This window comes from Cloeon dipterum, chromosome 3 (genome assembly GCF_949628265.1).
Source record: "Cloeon dipterum chromosome 3, ieCloDipt1.1, whole genome shotgun sequence".
Lineage (NCBI taxonomy): Eukaryota > Metazoa > Arthropoda > Insecta > Ephemeroptera > Baetidae > Cloeon > Cloeon dipterum.
In genome coordinates this window covers 6,249,187-6,263,663 of record NC_088788.1, presented here as the reverse complement: position 1 = coordinate 6,263,663, position 14,477 = coordinate 6,249,187, and the positions used below count along the sequence as shown (strand labels likewise).

At 35.6% G+C, this 14,477-nt stretch overlaps 1 protein-coding gene across 1 annotated transcript; it reads left to right on the top strand.

Annotated features, from left to right (window-relative positions):
* The first annotated feature begins 11,943 nt into the window (after positions 1-11,943).
* LOC135939215 (opsin-2-like) lies at positions 11,944-14,116 on the top strand. The gene is made up of 8 exons (XM_065483473.1): positions 11,944-12,015; positions 12,370-12,549; positions 12,604-12,819; positions 13,154-13,284; positions 13,339-13,511; positions 13,579-13,736; positions 13,797-13,898; positions 13,952-14,116. The coding sequence occupies exons 1-8, from the start codon at positions 11,954-11,956 to the stop codon at positions 14,049-14,051; spliced, it is 1,122 nt and encodes a 373-aa protein (XP_065339545.1). The 5' UTR covers positions 11,944-11,953; the 3' UTR covers positions 14,052-14,116.
* Positions 14,117-14,477: the final 361 nt, after the last annotated feature.

Genomic DNA, 14,477 nt, shown 5'->3' with positions numbered 1-14,477 from the left:
CCTGTAGAAATGTGAAAGAAACTTTAAGATATTTTCTTTTCACTTGTAAGCATAAGCATAACTATCTAAGCTCTCTTAGATGATTATTAGAAATTAAAAATAATTTCAAAACATTTGTTTAAACATTCTAAAGATGCATTTGTCAAAAGAAACCGATAAAATTTGGTTGTTTTGAATAAGAAAGGAGGAAGCAACATTTTCGAGTGCGTGGTATTTTTTGCTCTTGTGATTTAGTCGGAGGGAGGAAAGGTGTTGATGCAGCACCCAGAAAAATATGAGGGAATTAACGTTCAAAGCTCAGGGGGAGAAAAGGAAGCACGCACTGCACTTCCTTGCGGCTGCGACGCGACCCGAGGGCGTGGGTGCCGCTCCGACAAGAACGCAGCACTATTATGAAACTGAATATTATTTTGATGAACGGCATACTGCGTAATATATCAGCCCCTATTGATCGTATTTCATCTTGCTGTCGACAGACTATGAAAGCGACAACGCGGCGATAAATTAAAAAGGTGAAATGCGTAGAGGACGACAGCACAATATATATAATTCGATGGTCGTTTTGCTTTTCGTCGATGCTAAATGGTAATAAAATGAAATAGAAAAGATAAAAAGTAATTTGGCTGGCCGATTTAAGATTTAAAAAATTGCAATTGTTTCCAAGCTCATGTTTTGCAATGAGACTGGATGTGTCAAGGCACGCGATTTGTTAAAATGACCTAAAAACATTTTATACGTAAAAAACACAAATCATAAGTTAACTGAAATTTAAAGATTCCAACATTTAAAAACATTCCGTGCAAATGTGACACTACTTGGAAATGAAATGTTAATAAATTCCAATGCTATGTAAATGTCTTACATTTATGAAATATTTCTTTCCAAAATATGCGGGGAAAATTTTTCAGATTTTTCTCTGTGTCGTCTAATACATATTTCATTGTATTCCATTATTCGCCACTGTCACATGTCTGAAAAAATCAGCGCTGTGAATATGGCATCAAGTTCACGAACCCTGTCAAGGATTCCTCATTTAGAAAAAGGAAACGGAAAAGAAGATGAGGAAATTGATTTAGCAGAGTTGGCTCTTTTTGGCTCCGAGAACCAAAAACAGAAGTATCTAGAGAGCTTTCGTTTCATGGACAGCGCTTTCCCATTCTTTATTAAAGAAGAGTAAGTCAGTATTATTTAAGGAAGAATTATTTATGCTTTGTTTTCATGCAGGCACCATGATATGGCCTCGTCAAAAATGAAGGAAGGCCAAGGAGAGTACTGGGGACAAGCAATTCATTTCTTGCTCTGCAACAAGGCGCACGGATTTCCGTTGTGGAACAAATTCGAGGAGCAAATGCGGTCGGAGGACGCATCGTTTTCTTGCAAACCTCACGTTTCTACTAAAACTACGAAGTCTTCTTTTAAGGTAGGCGCAACGATTTGCAATATTGATGATATTTAATTTATATATCCTTTGATTCTAGCATTATTTCGATGAATCTGCCAATAATTTCAAGAATGCACTCGATATTCTTACCCAAGATTCAGTATTGGTTCAGCTGCCATTTCAGCCTGGATTGCTATTCCAATGGCTGACTTCTTCATTGGCAAATTTTTGGACAGTTGAGAATCAATGTTCTCCATTTTACTATTTGCCAGCTCCAGAGAAATTCAGGTCTGAGTTAGTGAATTTACATAATCTGCTAAAGACGACTGAACGCAATATCGGATTTCTATTCGACTACCTGCAATGCCAAATTACAAGCAAGACAGAAATCTTCGTCGGAAATTTAAAAGTTTTCGACATGATACTGAAAAAGGTGCTGGTTTTCCACAAGTTTTGTACAAAGGAATATGGAATTAAGTACATAGCACAGTTGAAAAAAAAATGCTGGCAAAATTGGAGATCCAATGAGAAGAGTTTCCGATTGGAGAAAGGAAATATGTCACTGACAAAGCGGAACTTCTTGTTCAATCCAGATTTCTGGAGAGGGATTCACAAAGACCTGAAAATTTTTGGAAACTCGAATGAGCAACTTGTCAGAGTTCAAGATTTGACAAGTGATAGAAGTGGAGAGCAGCTCTCGGTCAATAAAATCAAGAAAATTCTCAATTATCTTTTACCTACTGATGCCTTACCAAATGTTGACTTTTCCGTTATTGAACAGAATTGTGGCTTACTGAAGAATTTTCATAAAGCAATACAAGCAAAATATGGTATGATTCGTTTGGTTTCTTTTTCGTAATTAAAAAAAATCATTCCAGAATTGGATCAAGTGGTCTCAATCAATAAAGACGAGAGAGGAATATTAAGAGATTTAATAACTATGAATTACGATATTGAATTTAACGAAGCAATTTCGGAGGTTTGCTCTTGGATTGTACATACGTTTAGCATTTCGCCAAACCATCTCGTTGACGACACTTTTTATCACAACTTTAAACCAGAATATTATGTTCATTTGTCGATGGAAGACATTGAAAAGAGCGTCATCGATCTTGAAGCGAGATGTTATTATTGGAGGAAACGTTCCAACCAGGAAAGAAGAAAAATTAATAAATTTACCACACTCCAAGTCTCATGTTGGAAATTGCAGGTAATTAAATTTATTCATTATTATGTCGCTTTTTAAATGAAACAATTTATTAAAAGCTGGAAAAATTGAATAGTTGCTATCAACCAATTACATTTATTTTTTTAGATAAAATGCTCAGTTTTTATTAAATGACATCGAATAAATTTTCGGTTTACAGAAACGAATATTGGATATTGTACAGAATTGCATTGACGCCCATCTTGAAATAGTAAATTTTGAAAATCAGAAGGATGACGTCCTGAGAGACTGGCAAGTGGTCCAGTATTTGATGCCTTGTTTCGTCGCTTCGTACCTCAATATCTGTGAAAGTAAACCGCCAGTTGATGAGTCTTTCAAAAAGTGGTACTTTAAATTCATTGACAGTCTTATTCGAACGTATGAGACTGACGGGATCAGAAAGTCCTCTTGGAAGAATGTTAAGAAGGACGTCGATAGAATTACCGAACTGAGAGAATCATTTCATGAGAAAAACGCAGATCTTCTGAAATTCTTTAAAGGAGTTACTGAAAAATTCAACAAGAAGTTTTCAGAGGATCGCCGCTCATTGAAACTAAAATTGAAATACTGCCCATGTTTGATGTCGTTGTTTCAAGTTCTGACAAATAGTACGATAGAAGGCCCTCCGCAAAATGATGTCGCGACTCAATCTTGCGTCTACTGGAATTGGCTCATGTGGGACTTTTTTAGCAGAATTGAAAAAGCTTTGAACCTTTCGACAAATTAAAGAGCAGTATAAAATTGGTGTCTTTGATTTTTTTTTTTCGAAAATCCACCATCATTTACACCTGATCACCTCGAAATAAAAAAAATAATGGATTAATTCGCGTCATGTTTATCCTGCTACCCCAAAAATTGTATCAATTAACTGATCAATATTTTATGCAGGTCTTGGATACAATTAAAAAAAGCAATGCAACTTAGAAGCCAATTTATTCATAAATTAAAACGTCATCTTGGAATTTTTTTTCAAATGTTAACAAAAAGGCATAATTTTCATTTCAGAATTTTGCCGTATATTACCCTCTTGAACAATCGCATTGATTGTATAATGTTCAACTACGGGTTGTCAGCACATAGATATTGCATTCTATATTTTTTGAAATATCAACCTGTATATGTATTTATAAGGTTTTAGAGCAACTAGAAATGATATTGCTGTTATTTTATTTTTAATTTTGAAAATTTAAGCAAGTTTTTAAAGTGAAGACAGAAAAATTATTAATTGGTTATTTGTGAAATTTTTTGAAACTGAAAAGATATGTATATTCAATTACAAATATAGCGCTTTTGCTAGCTCTCGTCAGCTCATGTTTTGCAGAGAGTTGATATACGTTTAATGCACAAAACCAGGAAATGGCCTAACAAAATCAACTGTGGAATTTGTCGGGAGTCAAAGAAACTATTCATAACATCCATGTCATTAGAAGGTTCAGATTGTTAAAATAAATATTCATCGCTTTTGTTGCAGTGGAATTTTTCTTACCAAATATACTATATGTAGATGTTTTACATAAATGGAATTTTCTTTAGAGATATGCGGGGAAAAATTTTACTAATTTTTCTGGGTCGTTAAATATTTCTTCGCTTGAGTATTCTTTGATTATTGTTCACTGTAACACATTCGATAAAGTCAGTGCTGCGAATATGGCATCGAGTTCAAGCATCCTGTCAAGGATTTCAAATTTTAAGAAGATGTTTAAAGATGGGAAAGTTGATTTAGCAGATTCTCCTGTTTTTAAAAGTGTAAACTTTGGCTCCGAGGACCAAAAACTGAAGTATTTAGAGAGCTTTCGTTTCATCAACAGCGCTTCCCCATTCTTCATTAAAAAAGAGTAAGTCAGTGTATTCTTTATGGAAGATGGAGCATAACTATCAATGCTTTTATTTGATGCAGGCACCATGATATGGCCTCGTCAAAAATGAAGGAAGGCCAAGGAGAGTACTGGGGACACGCAATTCATTTCTTGCTCTGCAACAAGGCGCACGGATTTCCGTTGTGGAACGAATTCGAGGGACAAATGCGATCGGAGGACGCATCGTTTTCCTGCAAACCTCATGTTTCTGCTGAAACTACGAATTCTGCTTTTGAGGTAGGCGTAAAAATTTGCAATATTGATGATATTTAATTTTTATATTCTTTGATTCTAGCATTATTTTGAAGATTCTTCCAACAATTTCAGGAATGCACTCGAATTTCTTACCCAACATTCAGTATTGGTTCAGCTGCCATTTCAGCCTGTAATGCTATTCCAATGGCTGACTTCTTCATTGCAATATTTTTGGATAGTTCAGTGTAAATTTTCTCAATTTTACTATTTGCCAGCTCCAGAGAAATTCAGGTCTGAGTTGGTGAATTTACATAAGCTGCTAAAGACGACTGAACGCAATATCGGATTTCTATTCGACTACCTGCAATGCCAAATTACAAGCAAGGCAGAAATCTTCGTCGGAAATTTAAAAGTTTTCAACATGATACTGAAAAAAGTGCTGGTTTTCCATACCTGTTTGATAAAAGGAAATCTACATGAGCACATAAATCATTTGAAGATAAAATGCTGGCAAAATTGGAATACCGATGTGAAGCATTTCCAATTGAAGAAAGGAAATATGTCACTCAGAAAGCGGAACTTCTTGTTCAATCCGGATTTTTGGTGGGGGCCTCACCAGGATCTGAAAATATTTGGAAACTCGAATGAGCAACTTATCAGAGTCCAAGATTTGTCAAATGAAGGAAGTAGAGATCAGCTCTCAATCGATGCACTCGAGGAATTTTTTAAAAGCATGATTCCTCTTGGTTGCTATAAAAGTATTGACTTTTTGGTTTTAAAACAGAGGAGCTGTTTTTTGAAAAGTTTGCATAAAGCCAAGCAAAAACAAGGTGTGTTTTCGTTTTGATATTTTTTCAAGTAACTAAAAAAATATTTCTAGGTATATATTTTCGTTTGACCTCAATTAAAGATGATGAGAGAGGAATAATAGGAGATTTAATCGCTCTGAATGCCCTTAATGAATATATTGAAGCATTTTCAGAAGTTTTCTCATGGGTTGTAAATTCGTTTAGAATTTTCCCAAAGCATTTAGTATTTAATCACAAAGCCATATTTGATAGCAAATTGAATACCAAATATGCCAAGTTGTCAATAGACGATTATGAAAAAACCGTCATCGATCTTCAAGCAGAGAGATGTGGAGAATTGTCGAGGAAATATTCCAAACGCACTACTTATTTTCAATCGAAATTGGATACCGGTACCACTCTCGACCTCGACGTCGATGGTTGCAAATTTCAGGTAATTATATTTATTAATTGGCCGCTTATAATAATTAAGAATTTTATGAAAAGATAGAGAAATTAACTAACGTTATGACGTTGATCCCTCTTTTTTAGATGTCAATATTTTCAGATTAAAATAATTCATTTTGTAAAACTTTTCGGTTTTCAGAAAAGAATATTGGATATTGTGCTCAGATGCATTGAAACCCATCTTAAAATTAAAAATTTTAAAAAGGAAATAATGGACGCTGTGCTGAGAGACTGGCAAGTAGTTCAATATTTGCTGCCTTGTTTCGTCGCTTCGTACATCAATATCTGTGAATGTGACCCGCCGGTTGATGAGTCTTTCAGAAAATGGTACTTTAAATTCATTGACAAACTTATTCGAACGTATGAGACTGACGGGATCAGAAAGTCGTCTTGGAAGAATGTTAAGAAGGACGTCGATAGAATTACCGAACTGAGAGAATCATTTTATAAGAAAAACAACGCAGATCTTCTGAAATTCTTTAAAGGAGTTACTGAAAAATTCGACAAGAAGTTTTCAGAAGATTCATTGACACGAATATTGAAATACTGCCCATGTTTGATGTCGTTGTATGAAGTTCTGACTAATAGTACGAAAGAAGGCCCTCCGCAAAATGATGTCGCGACTCAATCTTGCGTCTACTGGAACTGGCTCATGTGGGACTTTTTTAGCAGAATTGAAAAAGCTTTGAACCTTTCGACAAAATAAAGAGCAGTATAAAATATGTGCCTTTGATTTTTTTTTCAAAATTCTGCTTTCATTTACAGCTCTTCACCACGAAATAAAAAAATTAATCGAATTCATCGCGTCATGTTTATCCTGCTACCCCAAAAATTGCATCAATTAACTGATCAATATTTTATGTAGGTATTGAATACAATATAAAGTAGCAATGCATCTTAGGAGCAGGTTAATTCAGAAATTAAACTGACAACCTGGAAAAATTCATTTGTTTCCAAATATTTACAAAAAGGAATTATTCTCATTTTAGAATTTTTCCGTATATTGTCCTCTCGAACAATCGCATTGATCAAATAATGGTAACTACGGGTTGTCAGCACATAGATATTGCGCATTTTATATTTTTTTGAAAAATCAACCTGTATATGTGTATTTATAGGGTTAGAGCTACTAGAAATGATTTTGATGTTTAATTTTCATTTTGAAAAAAGGTGCTATTTCAGGCAAGTTTTTAAAATGAAAACGGAAAAATTATTAATTGGTTGTTTGTGAAATTTTTTGAACTGACAAGATATATTCAATTACAAACATAGCACTTTTGCTTGCTCTCGTCAGCTCTTGTTTTGCAGAGAGTTGATATACATTTAATGCACAAAACCGGAAAATGGTGTCAAAAAATCAATTGTGGAATTTGTCGGGCGCCAAAGCACTTTTCATAAAATCCATGTAATTTGAAGGATCGGATTGTTAAAATAAATATTCCGCACTTCTCTGGCAGTTGAATTTTTCTTACCAAATATACTATATGTAGATGTTTTACATAAATGGAATTTTCTTTAGAGATATGCGGAGAAAAATTTTACTAATTTTTCTGGGTCATCAAATATTTCTTCGCTTGAGTATTCTTCGATTATTGTTCACTGTAACACATTCGAAGAAGTCAGCGCTGCGAATATGGCATCGAGGTCACGAACCCTGTCCATGATTCCAAATTTTCAGAAGTCGTTTGAAGAAGATAAAAAAGTTAATTTAGCAGAATCTGCTGTTTTTAAAAATGTAAACTTTGGCTCCGAGGACCTAAAACTGAAGTATTTAGAGAGCTTTCGTTTCATCAACAGCGCTTTCCCATTTTTTATTAAAGAAGAGTAAGTCAGTATTATTTAAGGAAGAATTATTTATGCTTTGTTTTGATGCAGGCACCATAATATGGACATGCCAAAGATGAAGGAAGGCCAAGGAGAGCACTGGGGACACGCAATTCATTTCTTGCTCAGCAACAAGGCGCACGGATTTCCGTTGTGGAACGAATTCGAGGAGCAAATGCGGTCGGAGGACGCATCGTTTTCCTGCAAACCTCATGTTTCTGCTAAAACTACGGAATCTTCTTTTAAGGTAGGCGCAACTATTTGCAATATTGATGATATTTAATTTATATATCCTTTGATTCTAGCATTATTTCAAAAAATCTTCCAACAATATCTGTAATGCGCTGGACTTTCTTACGAACAAATCAGTATTGCTTCAGCTGCCATTTCAGCCTGGATTGCTATTCCAATGGTTAACTTCTTCATTGCACAATGTTTCGTTACTGGAGTTTCATTTTTCACCATTTTACCATTTGCCAGTTCCAATGAAGTTCAAGTCAGTGTTGGAGTGTTTGCACAAGCTGATAAAGACGACTCAACGAAATATCGGATTTCTATTCGACTACCTGCAATGCCAAATTACAAGCAAGGCAGAAATCTTCGTCGGAAATTTAAAGGTGTTCGATATAATACTGAAAAACGTGCTGGTTTACCACGCATTTAGCTCTCAATTAAATTTAATTGATTTCGTACGAAACTTAAAGATGAATTGCTGGCAAAATTGGCAATCCGATGAGAATCATTTCCAATTGAAGAAAGGCGATATGCCACTCAGAAAGCGGAACTTCTTGTTCAATCCAGATTTCTGGAGAGGGCCTCACAAAGACCTGAAACTTTTTGGAAACTCGAATGAGCAACTTGTTGGAGTTCAAGATTTAACAAATGGAGAAAACGGAGAGCAGCTCAAAATTAATGAACTCGAGAAATTTTACAAAAACATCTTTTCTCCTGATCTCTATCAAATCATTAACTTTGACGTTTTGAAACAGAAGAGCGGCTTTTTGAAAAGTTTATATAAATTAAAACAATTAGATGGTATTTTTTTCATTTAGTTTATTTTTCATATTGTGTAAAATAATCTTTCTAGATCTGGATCGATTGTGCTTAATCGAAGATCACGAGAGAGGAATATTGGGAGAAACTTTCATTCTGAATGACTATACTGAATTTGTAGAAGTATTTTCAGAGGCCTTCTCCTGGATTGCAAATACGTTTAACATTTCGCCAAAAAAGGATTTCGTTGAAGATTTCAATGGCATTTTTGATGACAACTTGTGCCCAGATTTCGTTGAATTGCCAATAGAAGACTTAAAAAAGATCGTCGTCCATCTTGAAAAGACTCGTGAATTCTTCAGTAGATATTCCACCTTAATACAAATACGCACTCAAGTTTCTTCTAGTGACTTTCAGGTATGTAGGTTTATTTATCAGCAGTTTTTTTTTAATTTAGAAGCTGGAAAATTTAAATTATTGTTGAAACCCCATTACGTTTATTAAGTTGTTTTAATGCTGCATTATATAAGAATTGATTATATAACTCACTTTTCTGTTTACAGAAACGAATATTGGATATTGTGCGGAATTGCATTGACGCCCATCTTCAAATAGTAAATTTTGAAAATCAGAAGGATGACGTCCTGAGAGACTGGCAAGTGGTCCAGTATTTGATGCCTTGTTTCGTCGCTTCGTACCTCAATATCTGTGAAAGTAAACCGCCAGTTGAGGAGTCTTTCAAAAAGTGGTACTTTAAATTCATTGACAAACTTATTGGTACGTATGAGACCAATGGTATCAGAAAGTCCTCCTGGAACAATATTATGGTGGATGTGGAAGCGACTACCGAACTGAGAGAATCAGTTTATAAGAAAAACAACGCGGATCTGCTGAAATTCTTTAAAGGAGTTACTGAAAAATTCAACAAGAAGTTTTCAGAAGATCGCCGCTCATTGGAAATAAAATTGAAATACTACCCATGTTTGATGTCGTTGTTTCAAGTTCTGACCAATAGTACGAAAGAAGGCCCTCCGCAAAATGATGTCGCGACTCAATCTTGCGTCTACTGGAACTGGCTCATGTGGGACTTTTTTAGCAGAATTGAAAAAGCGTTGGAACTTTCCTCAACTTAGAGTGCTACATTAACAGTGTCTTTTAATTTTATTTCCTAAATCCGCTATCATTTAGCGATCATTGCATCCAATCGCTATGAAATAAAAGAATTAATCAACATATCTCGCATTATGTTAATCCTGATTCCCATTCAACTGTCTCAATTGAAACATCAAATTATATATACTGCATTATTTAAAATGAGTGTAATTTAGAAGCCGATTTACTCAAAACTGAAAATATTGAAGCCTTTTTAAAATTTTCAAAGAATGATTCTGGAAAATATTAAAAATTTTGCAGTAGATATGTATCGTTATGAACCATAAACTTGACTAATCCAATTTAAATTCCCACATAAGAATGAAGTTAAAATTACCGAATTAATTGACATTAGTGAAATAATTAATATTTATTTCGATATTTTTACCGTGGGAACAACCACAGAGTGAATTTATATTATGAGACGTATATATTGTAACAAATCAAGGTGCACAACATACGAGTGATAGGCCGAATGGCAACTTAATGACACCGCTACTTCCTGTCGTCTCGCATATGCACACCCTGAACATGCATACGGCCTGATTGATAATAATTTATTTCAATTTATGCTGGCCAAGTAGCATACACATAAATGAGCACGGCAAGCAAAGCAGAACGGCCTGGCGCATTACTATTCAGGTGCACGCACGCCCAGGCAGGCAGGGAATTAAATTTATCGAGGAGCACGTCGAAAAGGACATCTGCCCCCCGAAAGCGAAAGCACCCCTCGCGACTGCATACGCAGCCGGCCTCTGCTGCAGATATAGCAGGCGATGCGGAGAATTTTTGTTGAATGCAACGTGCGCGTTTGTGCCGAGAGGATGAGGAGGAGGAGAAAAAGTCAATATCATCACGTGTAATTATGCTCCTGTCTGTCACTCACAGAAGTCATCAAGAGAGGAACCGCAGTTGTCAGCCCACTATATACTCTCAGCTGTGCTTTTTCCTTTCATGTTTCTTATTTCAACACAAAAAAAGAAGAGAGAGAGATATTCCTCTGGAAATTAGCAGTTTTTTAACTTTATCAGAACAAAATTATCAATTAAAGACGAAATGTAGATATTTTTTGACTTTCTAACCGATTTAATTTTAAATTAACTTTTCCATTGTGGTTTTTCTGATTATAAGAATAGCTTACAAATATATTCAAGTTTATAATTAATTGATTTTGAAAATGAAGCATCATTTTTCCAATTTATATAAAAGCTTTTCAAACCATTTGGAGCTAAAAATATTTCAAAAGATTTGAAATCACGTGTATGAAGTTTTTCTAAAAGTACTATGTGTGATCAGGATTATTTTAATTTACAAACTTTCAATTTTTTAATTTATCATAAGTGGTTATAAATAAATAGCTTTTCAGTTTTTAATGAGTGTTATTTGAATAAAATTCTTCACGGAATTACAAGGTCTTTATCATTATTTCTACCCTTCTCTAGCCCAAAAACCCAATTATTGCTTTTCAAATTCCAAGGCAAATTTTTATCAGAACCATTACCATAATTCTTATCTTAATTTAATGTTAATTAAAATTTGGTGTCCTTGAACAGTAAGAATTTGTCTCAAAATAGCTCTGCTTTGAATTAAAATCAACCTTGGTTTCATTGTACGATTTCACTCTCTATAATTCAAAAGCAATCTTGCAATCGGATCAGTCGACGTAACGCTGCACATTTTAATCTCATCACAAATAAAAGCTGCAACCCACTTATTGAATAATGCCACGTCCAAGTCAATTAATTCGGAAAAGTTCGAGGGGCCGCAGACTGCTCACGTAATACATGTTTCCCAATAAAGACGCAAAAGTGTGCAGGCATTTATCCAATAAAGACGTTCTGCTCCGCTTCGAGCATCAAAATATATAATCGACTCAGCGTCCACGCGCGGCAAAATTGTGACAAAACAAGCCGCAAGATAATTCCAGCCAAGCATTTTTGCCGCTGCACCCCAGCTAAAAAGGATTTCGCCAATTAAGCCTGCGGTGTGGCTCTTGCTATAAAAGCGAAGGGTCGGCTTCAATGGCCATTCAGTCCAACGCAACCCTCTCAACCCCCTAACTGAAGAAGTAGCAGAAGAAGCAGACACGATGGTTCCGCAGACTAGTTTCCTTGGAAATCTCTCCGACCAGGTCATACGGCCTGCTTACAGGTGAAAAATACTATTTTATTAGCCGTTTTTACTTTTAATTATCTTGTGAACTTTTTCAAACTTAAAATTAATTGTTTACCTAATACCCTTGCACTTTTTATTTCAATTTAGTAGAATATGGGTGATATAAGCTGACATAAATGAATTAATTTAATGTGTTATGACATTTTTTAATGAATTATTTACTTGGTGGAGTTGTCACCTTGCCAGGTGAATACCATCATTCAAATTCTCACAGATGATGTTTTTAAATTAATATTAATGTATGAATTTTAACTCAGGAAATGTGCTAAAAATAATTTAAATTACAAATCTGTTACAAACAGCCACCAATTATTACATAAATTTTTTTAGTGTGGACGTAAAGATGCTCGGATGGGACGTGTCTGTGAACGAACTGGGCGAAATTCCGGAGCACTGGCTGCAATACCCAGTCGTGGACAGTTATCTCCACCTGATGCTGGCCATCGTTTACTGCTTCCTGATGTTCTCTTCGCTTTTTGGCAACGGAATGGTCATTTACATTTTTTTAACGTAAGGAATTACTTTCTATACCACTGAATTTTTATTTAAACTTTTTATTAATAGGTGCAAAGGTCTTCAATCCGCTTCGAACTTTTTTGTCGTTAACCTGGCAATCGCCGATTTTATTATGATGCTCAAGGCGCCGATTTTCATCTACAACTCTATCTTTGGCGGATACGCTCTGGGATTTTTATTCTGCCAGATTTTTGCCACTATGGGATCATACTCCGGCATCGTGCAAGCCACCACTAATTTGTGCATCGCTTTCGACCGCTGCAGGCAAGTTTATTTGTTCCTCATTCAACACTTTTTATGTGTAATTTTATTTTTCTATAAATATAATTATATCAATTTACAAAAAATAGCTTTTATATTTTTGCTTAACAATTGTAGATTTCTATTTTTTTTATTTTTTTAAATTAAAATTATTTTCATAATGCTTTTTATTACATCGTTATCTTTATTTCTTTCATAGCAAATTTATTGAAACGAGTTAAATTTAATTAAAAGTTTTCCTTTCAATCATATAAACAAATATAGTAAAATAATTATTTTCTCCTGGAGCCTCTTCGGATTGTATCATTCGATTGCAACTATTTATTTTCTAAAATAGGAACATTAAGTCCCCGCTGGATGGTCAATTAAGCAAAGTCAAGGCTATCATCATGGTGCTGATGACTTGGGCCTACGCTACCCCCTGGACCTTGATGCCCCTCCTCCAGGTCTGGGGCAGATTTGTTCCTGGTATTTATTTCACAAGTTTATGAAAAAAACTTTATCTCACTCCGGAATAATCAGAGGGATACTTGACGAGCTGCACTTTCGACTACTTGACGACCACCACGGAGAACAAAATGTTCGTGCTGACGATTTTCATCTTTGCCTACGTCATTCCGATGAGCCTCATCATTTTCTTCTACTCCCAAATCGTCACGCAGGTTTTCAACCACGAAAAGGCCCTCAAGGCGCAGGTATAATCGATTTAATTTAAATAAGAAGTCGCGAGAGCGATCGTCACTTTCTCTCTTGAATTTACAGGCCAAGAAGATGAACGTCGAATCTCTAAGGAGCGGAGACCAGGCTTCCGTCTCGGCCGAGGTGCGCATCGCCAAAACCGCAATCGGAATCTGCAGTCTGTTCGTGGCTTCCTGGACGCCCTACGCAATCATCGCCTTGATGGGAACTTTCGGAAATCAGTAAATTGAGATTTCCTCTCCACTTTATAAGCAGCTTATGGATCTCTTCGTTTTCCTTAGGGACCTGCTGACGCCGACCGTGTCCATGGTGCCCGCCGTCTGCTGCAAACTGGTCGCCTGCTTCGACCCCTACGTCTACGCCATCAGCCACCCGAGATTCAGGTTAAATTTAGTGATTAAAATTTATTATTTAATTATTTATTATTTTTCTTCAGGCTGGAATTGCAGAAGATCTGCGCCTGCCTCAACATCAAGGAAGAAGCTCCTCCCGCGAAGGACGCCGAGTCTGCTGCAACAACCGCTCAGGCGACGTAAACAAGTGGTCAACATTAAATTACGGCTGCCCCAAATGAACTCGGACAATGCTAAGAAATATATTTACGCAATTAAAATCATAAAAATGTACAATAGAAAATAAATAAATAAAAAACAAGTATTTTTTAATTGAACTTAAGAATTGTTTCTTTGTGCAGGAAATGTTCCTCATTTTGTATTTACAATCAAATCAATAATTAAAAATAATGCAACCCAGGAGACGAAAATAGCTGCCTGATAATAATAATTTTTATTTCCCACTGCGCCAAAGAACTGAAAAGTTTAGTTCTAAATTCTACACAGAGGACAGCACGAGCAATACGGCCTTCAAGCGGAGGTTCCGATTTCTTCATGCAGGTGTCAGCCCCACCAAGAGTTCTGCTGGTTGCATAAATAAAAAATCTGCAGGCGATTTAAGCTTCATGG

Coding starts and splice junctions, on each gene's coding strand:
- LOC135939215 (XM_065483473.1), top strand. CDS start 11,954: ATGGTTCCGCAGACTAGTTTCCTTGGAAATCTCTCCGACCAGGTCATA. Junction 13,512..13,578: donor AAAAGGCCCTCAAGGCGCAG/GTATAATCGATT, acceptor TTGAATTTACAG/GCCAAGAAGATGAACGTCGA. Junction 13,737..13,796: donor ATGGGAACTTTCGGAAATCA/GTAAATTGAGAT, acceptor CGTTTTCCTTAG/GGACCTGCTGACGCCGACCG.